The 20,368-nt window shown below is 34.9% G+C and overlaps 1 protein-coding gene across 1 annotated transcript; it reads right to left on the bottom strand.

The window, feature by feature from the left end:
- Positions 1 to 7,505: 7,505 nt before the first annotated feature.
- On the bottom strand, positions 7,506 to 10,239 carry LOC134476763 (zinc finger protein 260-like). The gene has a single exon (XM_063252430.1). The coding sequence runs from the start codon at positions 10,141 to 10,143 to the stop codon at positions 7,957 to 7,959; it is 2,187 nt and encodes a 728-aa protein (XP_063108500.1). The 5' UTR covers positions 10,144 to 10,239; the 3' UTR covers positions 7,506 to 7,956.
- Positions 10,240 to 20,368: the final 10,129 nt, after the last annotated feature.

Raw genomic sequence — 20,368 nt, 5'->3', positions numbered from 1 at the left:
CATATATCACTGTGGTATGATGTTTTCAGTTTTCTAGGAATATGCCTAGAAGTGGAATAGCTGGATCAAATGGGACTTCCAATCCCAGGTTTTGAGAAATCTCCAGACTGACCCCCACAACGGTTGCACCAGTATACACTCCCACCAACAGTTCAGGAGAGTTCCTCTTTCCCCACAGCCTCTCCAGTATTTGTTTTTGGTAATTTTCTTGATCTTGGCAATTCTTTTAGGAGTGAGATGGAATCTCAATATGGTTTTAATTTGCATTTCTCTAATTAGTAATGATGAGTAACATTTTTTCACGTATTTATTTGCCTTTTCTATTTCTTCATCTGAGAAGTGTGTATTCATCTCAGATGCCCATTTTTGGATTGGATCTTTGAAATTCAGGGTCTGATTTTTTACTCCTTTATATTTTTTAGAGAGAAGTCCTTTGTGTGAGGGACAGTTCACTAATGTTTTTTTTTTTTTTCCAGTTTGTGGGTTTTCTTTTCAGTGTGCTGGAGATTTCTTCTGACATTCAGAAACTTTTTAATAAGCCATGATCCTAGCTATTGATTCTGGGAAGTATTTCCCATGCAGTTTAGTTCCTGTTCATGAATTCTCTATCTACTCATATGTCTTCAAGGTTTTTACCCAATTAATCTTCCAATAGATTGAGAGTTTCTGTTTTAATATTTAGATATTTCATCCACTTAGATTTTAATTTAGTATATGGTGATAGGCATGGGCCTAGTTTTAGTTTGTGACATGCGGAGAGCCAGATACCAAATGAAGAAGACTGTAAGTGATCAAATTTCAGATTCCCATTACCTAAAATACATAATGTTCCCCAGTTTCAAACTACAGTGCAGTTCACACTATTGATGGTCCACCACCAACTCTTCAGTATGTAAATAAAATTACTCTGATTAACACTTTCTATACCTTCTACTTACATATTATCAAAACTCTCTTCTGAGAAAGGACTCAGTGAACATCCATATCTTCCAGGGGTATGACATGTGTAGTTCTTCTAAGACGAAGCGCAGTAACATGACAATTGGAGATGAAACTGAACACCAGGGAAGAAGGGAGTGTAAATGGGGGGCAATGCCAGAATCAATATAATCACAGTATATTTTATGTAATATATATCAATGAAAAGTTAGAAAAAGATCACACATTCATCTCAGTAGGTGCACAAAAATAACTTCACAAAGAACACACATTTATGATAATTTTCTTACAAACTGGACAAGATGCTTTTTAATCTTAATCTGATAATCCAGTTGTGAAACCAACAGCAAACATCAGTGTAAGTGGCCCAAAACTGAAAACTCTCACTCGGAGTTCTCAAATGGGTATGAGTTGAATGCACTCTTCTCAGATGATGAAGTACAAATGGCAAATTAATATATGGGGAAAAGTTCCATATGTTTGTCCTTTGAGAAATGCAAATTAAAACAACTCTAAGATTCCATCTCACTACAGAAAAAGGGAAATAATCAAGAAAACAAGCAAGAAAAATTACTAAGAAGAATTTGGGAAAGGAACTCTTCTTCACTGTTTATAGAAGTGTAAACAGATACACACCTCTGGAAATCAATGCAGACATTCCTAAAGAATCTAGTATTACAGGGCTCATGTGTTACAACTGTTCTCTCACTTAATATCTTCCCAAAATAATTTAATACAATTTACCAGAGTGATGTGTGTGAACCCATATTTATAAGAAAACATTTTGTAATGCTAAAATCTTGGGAACACCTCAAAATGCCCATCAACAGATGAAGATATAAAGAAGGCATGATGTTTTATACAGTGATGAAATATCCAGCCATTAATGATATACTTAAGACAGTAGTAGGTAAAATGATGCACTTTCACAATCTCCTTCAGTGACATAAATTTTTAAATCTTGTGTAAATACTGCATGATCTCACTGGTGTGAAGATTTGAAAGTATAAATACAAAGCAAATGTAAAATAGGTATAATGAAAGAGTAAGCAGTTGTTCAAAAACAAAGAGGAATTAGCCAAGGGGAGTATAAAAGAAAAGGAGAACAATGGAAAAACAAAAAATCATTGAAAATAAGGAGGAAAGGAGGGATTTTAGAGAGCAAAACAGAATGACACAAGGAAGAATCATAATATATAATGCACAGGTACAATTTACCTGTGATGAATGTGAATACTAGGAATATCTCAATTGTAAAAATAAATAATAATAATAATGTAACTCCCATAAAAATCAATGTACTCTATATGCAAGTTGCAGTCAACCAAAATGTAATCCATTATTCTGTGCAATTTACATGAACTTATAAAATCATTTTCAGATTCTATATATATGGAAAGATCTATTAACTACCTTAATGTTTTCATTCAGTGATGTATCTAGCAAAGATACTCCAGTAGTTTTTGGTTAAGAGAAACAGGCTAGTGAAAAAGAAATCTTTATCCATTAGAATTTGATGAACACATACACACACACACACACAGACTCACACACACATATGTCCAGATTCACTACAGCCAGTTATTTCTTGCCAAAATTCCACTGTTGGAATTCAGCATTTTAAATAAAATATTTCTAGGATTAATTTCAACAGATTGCTCGCTAAGTTCCTTTGGATCATCAGTTCTATGGATTTTGATCTCCACTCATCCTGTGTCAGGTCAAGACACAGGTTTTATTTCGACCCTGAGACAAACTGACCTCAGGAAGACCTTCCTTGGTCCAGGAGTTGATATTGCCATGCTCCATCATCTACTATGTACTACACAATTGTGTTTCAATTTCATACTTATTTTTGCCTATGACTGAGACGCTGGTACAGAACATATTCAATGTATCTCTAAATTTTCATGTTATGTCCACTGAATCATGTTCTACTTCAGTCAGTATTCACATTTGTTAAACAAGCTTAAAAGCACTCCATGGCACAGACTATGTAAGAGATGGAAACAGCCTCCTTTTTCTCTGGAAACCCAGTCATGTGTATTATGTATGTCCATGTGCAGATGTTCTGGAAACTTGAAATTTAATTCCTACCTTATGAATGCTTCTTTCTGTATTCATATCATGAACTTCACAGTTTGCTTCCAAAACATTCAGTAAATGCAGAGTAATCACAACTATCTGAATCAAAAGAAGAATGAGGATTGAGGAGAAAAATTATCTTTCTATATAGAAACAGCAGATGGGCCTGTAGACTACACATGCAACAATGAAGTCACTATAAAGATTGTCAAGACATGGACCTGCAGGAGAATTTTCTAAATGGGTGCCATTTCCCATGAAAATGATATTGCAGCTGCAACAGGACAGGGTTCTGAGGTCACAACTGCCAGGCAAGTACTATGGTACACATCTGAAGGAATCAGGTGGAAGCCAGTTCACAGGTCAGGTCACAGACTTCACATATTTATAAGGAGTCTCCAACTTCATCACATAACATCTAGTCTATCTGTCTCCACCTCAGAACACCTTATCCCACACTTGCATTTCTGGCTTCTATGTTGTTTCCTTGTTTATTTGATTCCTGCTCTCTGAGGAAATCCTCCAGCAACCAGGTTCCAATACTAGGGTTTTTGTCAACCGTTGAGCATGGGACCAAAACATGGTAGCAAAAATATAAAGGAAGACTCCATATAATGAATTGTCCTCATCTCCCTGGTCCTCTTTCCAGTTGACAATGCACACAGCCTTCCTTCATCACCCGATAGCTGGTGATGAAAGACCAAATATTTGAGACGGAAAGGACAGAGAAAGTGATCCAAAACCTATACTGATGAGCAAGTTGACAGGTGCCTTTCCTGGATTACATATAGGCTACTGCAGTGCTCCACAGGGCATTAGTACACTCAAAATGAGGTTTCTCTTGTATATACAGAGCAGGTATTCACTAAATGTATTTTTTGCAAGTTTACTCCTACATGCAGTAAGTAAGATGGAAACTGTACTCCAGTGAATTCAGATTATGTAGTCTGGAAATGACTACTAAACTGGGGGGGGGGGCTTGAGAACAGGCCAGATATACTAGAGTGTGAGATGAGGCCAATCGTTTTACTGCCTTATGAGAAAACGAGGCCTATTTCAACTTTTCAGGACAGATATTGGAATCCAGGACATTTATTCAGACCTATCTCTTCAGCAATATCTTTCATTTGCAGACAGGTTTTCACTATGTTTCCAAGTTACCAAGCCTGGCTTTAAATTGCAAAGTTGAAAATCTCTTGCCTCAGGTTCCCAGATGGCTTAAATCAAAAGAAATCACCAACTTTCCTATGTCTGAAACATTTTATTAAAAATAATAAAACATTAAAATTACAAAATGTAAATATGAACTACATTGTAGTAATTCATCAGCAATATTCTATATCAAGATCAAGTGTGCAGAAATGCCAACTGCCTCAATGTATATTACAATATTGGAGAGTAATATATTTCACACATGGAAACTTACACAAATAACATTTTATATATACTTAAAATTTTAGAATATATTGAAAAATGTACAAAAGTAAATAACTAAATAGTACTAAATACAGTAATTAGCATAATAACCACAGTATAATCAGAATCTTGTGAATGTGTTCTCTTTCTCTTCATATGTCATACTGCCTTGCACCTAACCTTCTTCTCAGGTTGCGACATCACGTGATGGCTCTCAAATTATGCAACATGAGATAAATAATGACTCCATGTGACATTAGATTTATTTATGCTACTTAGAACAAAACATGACTTAGACTTTCTCAACATTTATTTCTGAGTTTTATTTCAATATCATAAGGTGCTGCTGAAATGCCACTGTGGATCATGTGCCTAAATGGATACTATGAGAGTTTAGCAGTGCTATGTCCCTAAGACTGTACAGAGAGCAGCAAAAGTGGTGTATTATTATCCTGCATGAAATTTTTTCTAAAAATATAATGCTACAACCTGGGCATGAAGGTATATGCTTGTAATCTCATGACTTGTAAGGCTAACACGAGAGGATTGCTGGAAGTTCAAGATCAGCCTGGACTATAAATGGAGCCCAAGGTTAGCCTGAACTACAAAGTGAGCTCATGACCAGCCTGGCCTACAAAGTGAGCCCAAAATCAGCCTGAACTTCATAGCAAAGTTGTTTCCGACAAAACAAAACTAATGGTACAACTCTCATGCATTGAATTAAAGCACTTGTAGTTGTTACCTTATTTATTGGAAACTGGTGATGCTTTTTTTCTGGTGTCATGATTTAAACATCACTTCCATCACTCACTAGTACTATTCTGGCAATCATATTCCATGCATTTTCTTTGAACCCTAGGAACTTATGTGAAATCATGATTCACTTGCATACTCAGGATATTACTATTTATAAATGACTGCCTTAATCTTAGAAGGATGGTGCTTACATTTGTAGAAAAGTACATGATGTGTAATAGGCAGTAGGAGCATACTTCTTTCAAAATAGAGATGATCAAGAAAGAGAAAAAACATAAATTGGGCATGTTAAGGCAATAATAATGAACTCACACCTATTATACCCACTGATGCCTTCCAAAGATGAACACTTACATTGTGAACTAAAAACAGGCACTAATGCATTTATACATACTTTAAATTTTCTTTTGCTTTTGTGATTATCTTATCATAAACATACATACATAGTTGCATGTCATGAGCTGTTGTGAAGGACACTGCTAATGTGTTTGTGAAAATCCTTCTACAAGAAATAATTGATGCACATCCAACTGGAAAAGAGTGGAAAAAACAGGTGTCATCTATGCAGATGTTGGTGGATCAAAAATGTGGGGGAAATTCTTCAGCATCCTTGAATTATCTTTAAAAATTTTATTTTTAATAGTAAGTCTACAAATAGTTTAGCTAGTTATATGTGATACTGAAGCATAAAATAAATGTGCTTTGGATTATCTCCATCATAAAGTGTGATTGCTGTAAATTCTATAAAAATATATTCACATCAATTTTTTTGGTATTTCTACAGGTCTGGACTACAAGAGTAATTTGCAAAGTATTTTCAAAATAGTCATTTACATATGTCAAATTTGTTTTCATAGTGCTGACTTTCATGTATTTGACCATACACAGGAATACTGAGTGCTTTCTCAGACAGCATACAGAGGCATAATGTTGGAGGTTAGCATCTCTGTCAATGGAATATTTTACTCAATACATTTTTCACAGCTATAACACAGTGTGTGAGAAATTTAGCATTTATACAATGGAAAATTTGCAAGAAATCCTTCTCACATTAACTACTTACATGAAATGTTTCCCTGTTTGCATTATTTCATTATTTGATTGCATTATTTTGCACTGAATACTTTTCTCCATTGTTGGAATGCATAGGGTTACTTCCTTATGTGAACTCTTTCATGTCATTATAATCACTGGTGGTGGGCAAATTTGCTGCATTGCTTACATGCATACAGATTCTTCCCATTGTGAGTCCTTTCATGTGTTCATCAGGTACAAAACGAACTGAATGTTTTCCCAAGTTGCTTACCTACATAGGGTTTCTTCCCATTGTGGAATCTTTGAAATGTTTACAAGCTATGGGCTTGGCTGATAGATTTCCCACACAGCTTACATACTTAAGTTTTTTCTCTGTGTGGGATCTTCTAATTCTAGAAAATATGGATTATCAGCAGAGCTTTTCAATTATGACTTATATAAGTTTTATCCCAAGTGTGAATTATTTTATGGATGACATTACGGTATTGATTGAAAGATTTTCCAAATTATGCACCTATATAGTCTTTCTCCCTACTGAGAGTTCTATCATGCTTTTTATAACCTGTTTGTATACTGAACATGTTTCTAAATGTCTTGCATGATAAGATTTTTCCCTAATTTAATTTCATTCTTGTTTCTGTCAGTGAATGTGTCTGCCTCTGCGTTTGTGATGGTATATCTTAACATTAGGATGGCTACATGGATACAGGCCATGAACACAAGCACAATTTTGAATATGAATGTATAGACACTTCTTGGTAAACTGATACAGGAGTTACAGATTCTGATTGGAAAACTTGTCATGAGACAATTAGGTGTCATCCATCAAAACAAGACATTGACGGATCAAAACATGGAAAAATGATATAGCATACTTAAATTTTCATTAAAAAGTGTAACATTATTATTAAGACTACAGACAGATAAACTATTTATTAAAAAAGACAAAATATTTTAGGACAATTCTGTTTCAGGTTGTCTTCAAAAATGTATGAGCATATATTGACAGAAATTATTTTATAATATTTTGGCAGGTCTTCTCTACATGACTAATTTTGAAATTATTTTCAAAATAGTCCCTTACATATGTATGATTTCACTTAACTCGGATTACTTTCACAGTTTTGACAATAAACATGTATAGTGAATACTTTCCCACATGGCATACATAATCTTGGGACATAGTATGACATCACTCAGAAGGTTAGCAGCTATCAGCTGAACTTTTACCAAATCTTCCTTACATGCAGTTACTCCCCAATGTGAGAGGAATCTGATGTTTTCAAAAGGGGAGCACTGTAGCAAATCTTTGCCACACTGCCTACATATATATGATATCTTCCTTGTGTGCAATATTTCCCTATGGCATTTTTGTGTGCTACATATGATCTACCATTGTTCAGTTGCATAGAATTACTACACAGAGGGAGTTCTTAAATGTAGTGGCAATCTCAATGGTATGGAAAGTCTTCCCATATTCCTTATGCTCATAAGATTTTTCCCAGTGTGATATATTTGATGTTATAAAGTAAGAATGTATAAACAAATCCATTTACTCATTTCTCATATAGATAGGGATTTTTTATAGAGTGAATTCTTTTCTATACAAAAAAGCTACTATTATAGCTAAAATACATCACAAATTAATTACATCAATGGAAAGGGTTCATTTTCAGCACTTCTGTTTACTGAATGTTTTGGTATATTGGTTGTACCAAAGATGTTCTATAGGGTGTGAGTTCTTTCATGAATAATAAGGTGACTGCTTTGACAGAAAGATTTCCCACATTGCTTACATACAAAGGGTTTCTCCCCAGTGTGTATTCTATCATGTACCTTACAAGCAGAGGATGTGCTGAATGCTTTCCCACATTTGTTGCATACATAGGGTTTATTCCTTGTGTGAATTCTTTCATGTCTAATAAGGTTAGGCTTTTGACTGAAAGATTTCCCACAATGCTTACATACAAAGGGTTTATCCCCAGAGTGAATTCTATCATGTACTTTACAAGCAGAGAATGTACTGAATGCTTTCCCACATTTGTTGCATACATAGGGTTTATGCCCTGTGTGAATTCTTTCATGTATAAGAAGGTTAGGCTTTTGATTGAAAGATTTCCCACATTTGTTGCACGCAAAAGTTTTCACTCCAGTGTGAATTCTTTCATGTTTAATAAGGCCACTGTTTTGACTGAAAGATTTCCCACATTGTTTACATACAAAGGGTTTCTCCCCAGTGTGAATTCTATCATGTGCTTTACAAGCAGAGGATGTACTGAATGCTTTCCCACATTTGTTGCATGCAAAGGGTTTCTCCCCAGTGTGAATTCTTTCATGTCTAATAAGGTTAGTCTTTTTATAGAAAGATTTCCCACAATGCTTACATACAAAGGGTTTATCCCCAGAGTGAATTCTATCATGTACTTTACAAGCAGAGAATGTACTGAATGCTTTCCCACATTTGTTGCATACATAGGGTTTATGCCCTGTGTGAATTCTTTCATGTATAAGAAGGTTAGGCTTTTGATTGAAAGATTTCCCACATTTGTTGCACGCAACAGTTTTCACTCCAGTGTGAATTCTTTCATGTTTAATAAGGCCACTGTTTTGACTGAAAGATTTCCCACATTGTTTACATACAAAGGGTTTCTCCCCAGTGTGAATTCTATCATGTGCTTTACAAGCAGAGGATGTACTGAATGCTTTCCCACATTTGTTGCATACATAGGTTTTATCCCCTGTGTGAATTCTTTCATGTATAAGAAGGGTAGGCTTTTGATTGAAAGATTTCCCACATTTGTTGCATGCAAAGGGTTTCTCCCCAGTGTGAATTCTTTCATGTTTAATAAGGTCACTCTTTTGTCTGAAAGATTTCCCACATTGTTTACAGGCAAAGGGTTTCTCCCCAGTGTGAATTCTATCATGTGCTTTACAACCAGTGGCTGTACTGAATGCTTTTCTGCATTTGTTGCATGCAAAGGATTTCTCCCCTGTGTGAATTCTTTCATGTCTAAGAAGGTTACGCTTTTGATTGAAAGCTTTCCCACATTGCTTACATACAAAGGGTTTCTCCCCAGTGTGAATTATTTCATGTTTAATAAGGTCACTATTTTGACGGAAAGATTTCCCACATTGCTTACATACAAAGGATTTCTCCCCAGTGTGAATTCTATCATGTACTTTACAAGCAGAGGCTGTACTGAATGCTTTCCCACACTTGTTGCATGCAAAGGATTTCTCCCCTGTGTGAATTCTTTCATGTCTAAGAAGGCTAGGCTTTTGATTGAAAGATTTCCCACATTGCTTACATACAAAGTGTTTCTCCCCAGTGTGAATTCTTTCATGTGTAATAAGGTCACTATTTTGACGGAAAGATTTCCCACATTGCTTACATACAAAGGATTTCTCCCCAGTGTGAATTCTATCATGTACTTTACAAGTAGAGGCTGTACTGAATGCTTCCCCACATTTGTTGCATGCAAAGGATTTCTCCCCAGTGTGAATGTTTTTATTACTTTGACAGCCACTGAGTCTACTGAATGCTGTCCCACATTGCTTGCATTCATATGGTTGCTTTCCAGTGTGAAGTTTCTTATGTTTTTTAAAGAAATTACTGTGAGATAATACTTTTGCACATTTTTCAATTATATGATATTTCTCTCTACCATATTTTCTAACAGGTTTTTCAATATTGGATGAAGAAATAGAATTATTCTCATAGTGTTTTTGTACATAGGAGTTTCCCAAATTGTGGTTTGTCTTGGAGGTTTGAACACTGTTAGGTGTTGTGTGGGCTTTCACACTTTTGTTACCTACAAAAATTTTCTGCCCAGAGTGAATTTTTTCACTAAGAACAGATGTCTCCTCCTCATTTTGCCTGTATTCACTGGATCTCTCTACAGTGTTCCTCATTTCATGCTTCTGAAAGGACTGGAAATCACTGCAGGTCTCTACATCTTCATTACATTTATATGGCTGCTCTTCAATTCTCAAATAATTGTCTTCATCACTTCTGTGAAGAAATAAAAAAAGACATCAATCACAATGGAAAAGGTTCCACATTAGCAATATTTTTAATGATGACAAATTTAGTTTGATTCCTGCTAAGTAATTCTGATGGTTAACTGACTCACTGCCCTGCAGGACTTCTTTCAAAATACTATTCATTATAAAAATTGTTACTTTTTTTTTGTGCCAGGGATTGAACTCACAACTGCATGCTTGTAAGGCAGGCACTTATGCCCCGAGATAAATCCTCTGCTCCATTTAGGCAATTTTAAATTGTTACGTGATTCTAATACTTAATATCATTTTAGGACACTGGTACAAATGAATAGCAAACATTGATCATTTTTTTAGCTCTTCGTGTCTTAATCTCCCCTTTGTCTATTTAGCCTGATCATCTACAGAACATAAGGATTTCTGGTCATATATTCTCTCTCTTTACTTTCACTTCTCAAATAAGTTTTTAATTTCTCATTTAAGAAAAAATCTGAGTGTGGCTAGGGATTTAGCTCAGCAGCATAAGCACCAGCATGGCAAGCATGAGATTGTGAGTTCGTTCCTCAGTACCGAGAGAGAGAGAGAGAAAGAGAGAGAGAAAGAGAGACAAGAAAAACCTGTGATATTTCCATTTCTATGTCTGAATTACTTCACTTAAGGTCCAGTACTTATTGTTTATTGGGAAATGATATCATGGTTCCCTGTATAGCTTTTTTTTAAACGTCGAGTTAAACACAGGTCATAGAATGAACTACATTTGCTGACCTATTATTTGTTTTGTTGAGAGAGATTTTTATTGACCATCAACTTGTCCAAGCTGAACTTCAAGTTCTCATCCTGCTGATTCAGCTTCCCCAGCTGCTTGGCGATTGCAGGAATGCACCACAGTGTTGAGCTGACTCCAAATTTTCTTTACCTTGGCATCCAGTGATGGGCATCTGGGCTCTTCTCAATGCTTAGCTACTGGGAGTTGATTCTTGTATTAGATATTGTAAATGCCCTTTCATGTGCTTTAACAAACAACACACTCATGGTTCACTAACATTTGATGATTTTAATGTATTTGACAATATACTGAGAGAATCATTACACATCATGACACAGTATGACCCACTCAACAGTCAGGAGGTAGAGGCAGGAGGATTGCTCGGAGTTTCAGGCCATTATCGGCTTCACAGTAAGCTCAAAGTCAACCTGAACTACAGTATAAAATCATGGCTCAAAAGATTTAAAAAAGGATATCATTGTGGATGTACATGTGAAACAATATGAAACATTTTGTTTGCATTTTCAGACCACTGAATAGTTTTTACCATGTTTGTATTTTATGTATCCATCAACAATGTATGAGGAATTTTAAACATGAGCAGCTCAATATTCTATAGGGTATTTTCAGAGTACTTATTGTAACAGCAGAATTCATTTTCATTTGGAATACTGATTCTATGTGAAAAGAATTCTAGATCATGAAAGTCTCAGTATTCACATGTATATCCAAATGATATTTTGAAGATGGATATTTATCAAGTTTCAAAATTTGTTCATTTCCTACATATCAGAATACAATATTTTAATTTATTATCATACAATTCTATGATGTTGATCATGAAGGCAATTTTTAAACTGATACATTAGATAGTGTTATTTACTACATGTATTACAATTACCTCTGATTCTTATATTTCAATATGTTTCGATGGATTCCCAGATAATACAAAATAAAATCAAGTGTATCTCTTGGTATTTTTTGAGGTTAAATAAGGTATAACATGATCTCATTTCTTCAGGTTCCTTTGTTTTAATATTTATGCTCACACACTGACAATTAAGTAATGTTCTCTTTCTCTTATGTGTTTCATTCACCTTATATTACTTGAGCAATTTTTGTCCTCTTCCTTAATTTGCTGATTATTCCATATTTTTCCTGTAATATGGACATAGAAATAAAATACACTTACTATAATTGTACATTAAAATATACATGATTTGATTTATACTCATAGTATAGTATAATCAGATTTGAGATACACAAGCAAATGTTATTATCAAATATATTAAACTGTATCAATGAGCAATAATTAATGCTGTTAGTAAACAAACGTTTCATCCTTACCTGTTGCAGTAATATTCATATATGTTTCCCACATCACTCCTCTGTAGAGCTTCTTTTGGGATGGAGTCAGCAAATCCCACTCTTCTGGGGTGAAGTTCACAGCTACATCCTCAAAGGTCACTGTCTCCTAAATAATGACAAGGGTCCTGAAGTTCAGGCATACACAACCTGATATATCTCAGTTCCTGTAATAAGTAGTCTAATTGAAATTCATGCTTTCAAGTATTAACTGCATGTTATGGTCATCAAAACTCAAGTACATTCAAATATAGTCACCCAGTAACACTGATGCTGGACTATGACACACTGCTAAAGCAATCACAGAACTGTAGCATGGTTTGTCCCACAGGGCCACCAATAGTGTAGTTTTTCACTTACTTTAAAGCAGAGCTCAAAGTGTTAGGATGCAAACCACCATTCACAAAATATTGATTATTCATAACACGGAGTTTGTCTTTTTTATCAACAGCATCATGGTCTTGAATCTAGATCTATATATAAATATTTAGTTGAATATGAATATAGATTTCTGAGTGATTAAAATTTAATGACAGAAAAGTTTTATTTGACCATTCTATAGACAAGGAAATAAGGGAAAATGTAGTTATAAATCTATACCTCAGGGATACTAAATTATCTCCTTGTATGTATATACTGGAAATTCCACTAGGGTGCAAAGGAAGATAATGTGGGGAAAAAACCATATATGAAATGCTTGAACTAGAGTGAAAATTGCGGAATAGCAAAGTAACTGGTCACTAAATACAGAAGAAATAGTTCAGTACAGTGGAGTAGTATATGCTTGTACTCTCAGAACTTGAAATCATAATGTAAGAGGATTACCAGAAATTTCATGCTTGCCATGCATAGTGTCCACCCTGGGCTATGTAACAAGGACTGTTCAGACTACAAAGTGAGGCCATTCATTAAACCCTGTACCAAATGAAAATTAAAATTAATTCACAGTCATTGACAAATCACAACTTTGCACCCAGGATATATCTCAATGGTACAAGCACACATGTGACATTTGCAAGGGCCTGAATACAATTTCCAGTACCAAAAAGAGAATTCAAATGTACCTTTGATTAGTTCCAACAACTGTACATGTATGTTAGAGAAAAAATGCCTGTAAACATTGAATATTTGTGTTCAAGGAAACATTTTGCCTAATAAACAGGAAAACATTTGACATTCAACATTCATATGAGTGGACAAATGGATCTCAGGAAAGGAAAACAACCTTCAATTCATTCACATGGAAGATTATGTCACAATTCAGCTGGCATTGTGCTTCTAGGCAAGAAAGCACAATATCTTTCATTTACATTCATAAAGAAACAAGTATGTCCCTAGAAATCTGGCCTGCACACTATCCTTGCCTATATGCATTGGTGAACAATTGAAATGGTAAAGAGAAACATGAATTACTGTGAAATTTATACTGAAAAATAGTTAGTGCAAAAATCTTCTGAAGAAAATCAAGCATCCATGAAAATTAGAAGTTGCAATCTATGAAAATTGGAATTAAACAAGAAAACATTTATTGAGAACACAATACAAAGATTTTACATAGAGTTAAGATCAATGAGCACAAATCTAAAAATAAGCAAAATTTATGTGACCCAGCAAAAAGAATGAAGAGAAAAGAAAATCTAAATCACATTTGTGAGTATAACCAAACAATATTGAAGTGTGGAAGAAAAAATAATTAGATTTATTCTTAAATTTCACAAACGCCTTTTCTATGGAGTTTATGAAAATCTACACACAAGTGAATTCTTTCTAACATCTACAAAATATTTTGTTCTATGATTCCTTGAAATACATGTGATTCTTTTCAAGTGAAATTACAGACTCAGAAACTGTGACCAAGTTAATAAATGAGAATGTACTTTGGCCTTGATTCACCTATCAGCACTTGTGAATGACTGTGAGAAATGATTGAATTGATAAATATCACAAAATCTCACAATATATTTCTATGTGCAATTTCAATGGTAGTTTCTAAAAACTTAAAGGAAATAAGTTAAAAATATAATTTCCATAAAAGAGCACATTGTAAACTTTGGAATATTTCCAAAGAATTGTAATCAATCATGCAATAATACTTTCTGACCTGAATGTATTTTTCACACGGTTACCTTCATTTGTTGCTTAAGATCCTTTGGTGAAACTTTATGAATACACCTGTGACTCTTTCACTGTTCTCATTAAATCTATACACAAAAGCTTTGAGAATAAGATTTTCTTTAAATGATTAAAACAATAAATTGCAATACAGGTACTAACTGATTTGTATCTGTTTATGTCTTGAGATATGAAATGATTGGACAGTTTCCATATTAGATAGTGATAAACAAACTACAGTTACAAATATCAGTGTAACAAACTCAGTGCTAACTGTTGTGAAATTTGAAGTTCACCAAAAGGAAAACAGGTCAGGAGAGGAGACTTTATAAGGAGAACAGGTCAGATTAAAAGGGACTGAGAGAACAGGTGTCAGAGCTGACTAATAGCTAGACAACTAGGTAATCTGCAAATACTCTCATGATCTGGAGAGCAGTGTTTATTGTGTGCACACTGATACGATAGGTTAAATAGTAAGCTATGCAAAAAGACATACCTCAATGCCATTGATTCAACAAAACATACTGACACTACATTAGCTGGATTATATTCCGCATGTACAATCAGCAGTTATTTAGAAACAAATATCATTCCTTAATATATGGCCCATATAAAGAGCAATCAACTACATAAACAGAAACAGAATAGGGAGAGAAAATTCAATCATTTACAAGTATATATTTAAGAGTTCAAAACATCTTCATCAGTGACTAACAGCTCAAGAATGCAGAGCAATCTTTAAGGTCACACATAAATTCATCAAAATAACAATTCAAAGCAATATAATAGATGGATTCTATTGATTGGTTTATCACAGAAAAATATAGCACACTGTCCTCACAGCAAGCCAAGAAGTATTCACACATGTAACCCAGGTTCAACACAGCAATACAGAATGTAACATAGTCAGTGGAGTGGAAATCATGCAAAGCAGGCTCTTACACAATACTGGAATAAAATTATAAATGAAAAGCAGAAAAACTGAAGAATGCTCTTAGAATGAGAGATCAAATCACAAATTTTAAATAATGTTTCAAAAAAAACCTTAAATAATTAAGGATTTCATAATCCATGTCAATGAATGCACATTTAGAATTATTTGAGTTCCTCAAACTTAGTGCCTCAAAACATATTAAAAACAGTAAATGCTGGTACTGGAAAAGAACATAGACTTTAATTGTAGAAAGTTAGAGAACACAGTGCTGAGGGAAGCTCAACAGAGCAGCTGTGAGCTGAGTGCATGGCATCACTCTGCATGGCAGTCTTTTGGAAATCTGAGACAAGGGACAGCAGAGCACATAACAGGCCCATGCCTCAGCCTCAGGAAGCTAAGTTTCCAGAGAGAACTAGAGAAAATTGCTGCAATATAAAAATGTTAACCACCCCACAGGAAATAGGATATTTCGTTGCTCTATACTTGTGCAGATTGCAAAGAACAATAGAGAAGAAACTCTTAAAAATATTAGAGGCATTACTTAGTAATTAATGTAACTAAATACATAATTATCTGGCAGAAAATCAGACATTGATGTCAGTGGACACAGACAAGACACAAGATGAAAAAATTAGCAGAGTAAGTTGGAATGCATACAAACATATTCACTTTCAAATAACAGTCTATATGGTAAAAATTTACATTTTCAACAAATATTTAATAGAATTTATAAGATAATGTACCACAGACAATATCTCTGGATTGAAATAGAGATATGTGCCATGTAAATATGTATCAGGTATCAACAACTGATTTGGTTTGCAGCCGCCATTGAACTGCAGCCCAGCCATGCCCACTTGCTTTGAAGCCAACTGAGTGTGGAAGCCAACCTCCAAAAACTGGATTGAACTCATAGCCTTGTGCTGGCCAGGAAGGCACTTATGCTACTGAGCTAAATCACTGGCCAGAAGAAACTTGAATGTACTCACCAAGAAAAAATGTTGGACTTCCAGGAGAACATGGTGGATAGAGAGCAGCAGCTTTGGAGGCTCTCTGAGAAACTGCACTTAAAATCCAGGAATGGTGCCGGGCAAGAAATCCTAATCAAGGGGAGATATACTTTGCCAATACAATAATGAACTAAACTAAGAGAAACCAACTGGAAACACAATCCCGGTGATATAACAGGAAAAGATAAGGTCTCAGCACAGAAGCTGGACCCTGTGCTACTGGAAGATATGGTTTGAATTTCCTGCAGCTGCTGCTGTGTCCCAATTGGCATGGCAAGGAGAGAGGCACGAAAGCTCTCAGAGTAGGAAGCAGTGAATGGAGTTGAAAGCAGGACTGTCAGGGAGCTGTGCATCGACCTGCAGTGAGTGAGAGGAATGGGGATGCTTCCATAGAGTAGGAGGCTTCAGCAAAGCACATACTGGGACCTGGCAGACTAGCCAGAACAGGTTGTGCAGTGACTTCAGTCACATATTCCCCTCTCAAGCAGGATTGGTGGGAGTGCCTGGCCTGCGTGACGCTGCTGACCAAGACCCAGTAGGCTAGTCCAAACCAGGTCCCCTTGTTGGGAGGTGCACCCTAGCAGTAAGCCTTCAGTAGGTTGACCTGGAGGGGAGGGCCCAGCATAGGCTGTCCAGGTATCTGTCTCCCTAGTACACTGCAGTGGGTGGAAACATCTACATGGTGCAATTCAAACAACCTTTTTTTTATCGGTACCAGGGATCAAACTCATGACCGCCTGCTTATAAAGCAGATGCTTATGCTGGTGAGCTAGATCCCCAGCCCAACTGTAACAGAAAAAGAAAGAACCTGGGCCTCCTATATTCACTTGTATAAAAGGAACAAAAAATATGCGAAGAGGGAGCAACAAGAAAGGGTCCTCGGCCCCCAATCCTGAGAAACATGCAGTATCAGACACGGCACCTATAGACATAAAGCTTTATCTCTGGAGCATTATAGATGAGTTCAGGAATGAAGTTATTAACAACCTGAAGCAAGATATAAGTAAAATAGTCAGAGAAATGCTAAACACTGTCCAAGAAAAAACAGATGGTGGAATGGAAGAACAGAAAAAAAGGGGAGAATTGTTTGATAGAGGAAATAGAGAAAACATAGAATATGTGAAGCAGGTTCAAAGAAATTACCAGGAAACAAAAAACTCTATCAAAACTGGCATAACGGCTTGAAAGAAACTAAGGATAGATTATCTGAACTGGACGGCAGATTTGTAATAAGGGAGCATGAAATGAAAAACTTCCTAAAAATAACAACAACAACAACAAAAAACCAAACAGCAACAATACAAAGGCTAGAAGATGATAAGAGGATCTATAACTTAAGAATTAAGAACATAAAAGAAGAAGTAGGGACACAAACAAATGGACTACAAAAGCTATTCACAGAAATAATCCAACAGAATTTCCTGAATTTAGCAAATGGTAAAGATACTCAGATGTATGAGGCATACGGGAACCCCAGCCACCTACAACCCAAACAGAGCTACACCCAGGCATATAATAAGCAAAATTCCAGAAATCCAATATAAGAACAGAATATTGAAAGCCATCAGACACAAGAAACAGATCACTCACAAGGGAACACGTGTAAGAATTACAGCAGACTTCTGGGCATAAACCATCAAATCATGAAGAGCGTGGAGGGAAATAATTCAAGCTTTAAAAGATAATAACCTCCAGCCAAGATTGATATATCCTGAACAACTGTTCCTAGAAATTGATGGAACAACAAGGTGCTTCCAGGATAAAGAGGCACTAGGGGAATTTGCAACCACCTATTCAACTTTACAGAGAATACTGCAGGATATTCTAAAAAAGGAAAATGCCAAGATTCCAGAAATAGTGGCAGAGAGGCCACAATGAATGGAGCAGAAAGCAAAATGAAGAAGACAAACTGACAACAAATGACAGAAAAAGCTCAACAGAAATGAGGCAGAGAAGATCGGATGGTAGGAACAGTTATTTTGCAGAAAACCAGACATCATAATAGCTAGTACTGATTTAGTATCATCTTGTTTTGAAGTCCCATCAAACTTGTATTCTTCTGTCTCCATCAGTCTTAAAAGGTTGTATCTTATTGGATTTTAATATATATGATAAAATAAGTAAAAACTTTTATAGACAAGGAGATTATACAGAAGCCATTGTTCATTTTCTGTTAATTGGTTCTAAATACCCAGTAATAATGTCATTCTCTTGAATGATTTTATAGTGTCTTGATATGTTTGGTGCTACAGTATACGAAGTTATACTCAAAGATTTTACGGAAACAGACATTATGGTAACTATTTTTATGTTAGGATATCTTGTGGTGAAACACTATTTTGCTTAAATGGTTATGTTTTGACCTGTGCTGTTCTGTTGTTATGGCCTCTTTTATCTCAGTCACCTTTTTAAAAAATTATTTACTTTTTTCTTTTTATCTTTTTAATTAAGTGAAAAGTAAATAAAAATAGCAGGATACATTATAGTAACCTACTTTAATTCCTATTAACTTGATTTGAAATCCTGTATTGCCCTCACCATCTTCTTTTGACTGATTTTCCTGTATTCTGCATTGCTTGATATTACCAATTTCGAAAGTATAGGCAAAACTGTGAAGAAAATAAGCTTCATTATGATGCCCATTCTGGTTGATTATCTTCTTTTAAAGTCCTGTAATGTCCCCAATGCTTTGGTTTTATTCTTTACTATTTTGTTCAATTTTATTGTAACTGGCAATTCTTAAAATAGCAAGAGGCAGTATGGTAACCATTGTTGATCACCTTGTATTTTGTTTTTACATTATCAGTTATGTCCATCCTTTTGAGTTGACTGACTCTGTTCTGATATATCACATTTGGTTTTAATCTCTTCAAAAAAAGTAATAAGTACTGTTGGAGTAATAATACCCAAAATGTGTCAAAGAAAAGAAAATGCTCTAAAGGTTATAACTACATATATGTTTAATTGTATAAGATAGATAACCATATTACTGAGTTTTTTTGGATCACTGAACAAAACCTTTTGCACTCTCACTGTTTGAAAGTCCACTTTATATGCTTCAATTTTGTAACTTGAACAACTATTTCTAAGAGGAGTATATGTAATCTATTAACTAGTGATTTCTTACTGTGTATTTTTAAAATGTTGTATACTTGTACCCTTTTTAGGCTTTTTTTCATAAATAAAAAAGAAAAAAAAACTATTGATTGAAATTATGAGCATTATACCACATGCAATTCATACTACATAATTTTAAAAATATGAACACCAAAAATAAAACATATAAAGAGCACAAAGGGCATCATTTCACGTGTCCTTTTCAACAATGTACAGTCACTATCAATGAAGTATAATAATTACATGAGCAATGGTGCTTCTTCCTCTGCACACAGAGAAAAAATTCTTGTAGAAGTTCAGGAATATACCTGAGAAGCACAGTGATTAATTGGAAATGTGGCATTGTGAGTTTGATTCCCTGTTTAAAACAAATTGCATGTATATGTGAATGCCCTACTTCAGAGATCAATTTGTGTTTTTAATAGGCAGCCCCTTTGCAAGTTGTACTTTATCATATTATTTCATTTTCTCTTATTTAAATTCCTATCACAATATCCAACTTTTATCATTATACGGTAGAGAACCTAATATATTTAAAAGTGTATTCATGTATTGCATGGCCCTAGATGTAAGACAGTAGTTTATACATGCCTGGAAGGCTCCTAGTAATTATTTTCATCATAGCCATAGTAATATGTATTTTAAAATTTATTGATGTTAAACTTTAAAAAAAATTGTCATGTGATTTTTAAACATCCTAGAAGGACTTAGAATTCTCATGGTGCATTCATTGATTCTGGAATTCAACATCATTACAATCATACTCAATGTAGAGGATACTATTTGTCTGCTTCAGGGCTCATATTAAACTCTCATTTTATTTATTATAGA

The sequence above is a fragment of the Cavia porcellus genome, unplaced genomic scaffold, assembly GCF_034190915.1.
Source record: "Cavia porcellus strain 051 isolate PalLab524CR breed Dunkin Hartley unplaced genomic scaffold, mCavPor4.1 scaffold_7, whole genome shotgun sequence".
In the NCBI taxonomy this organism is placed as follows: domain Eukaryota; kingdom Metazoa; phylum Chordata; class Mammalia; order Rodentia; family Caviidae; genus Cavia; species Cavia porcellus.
This window is presented reverse-complemented; position numbering and strand designations above follow the sequence as displayed.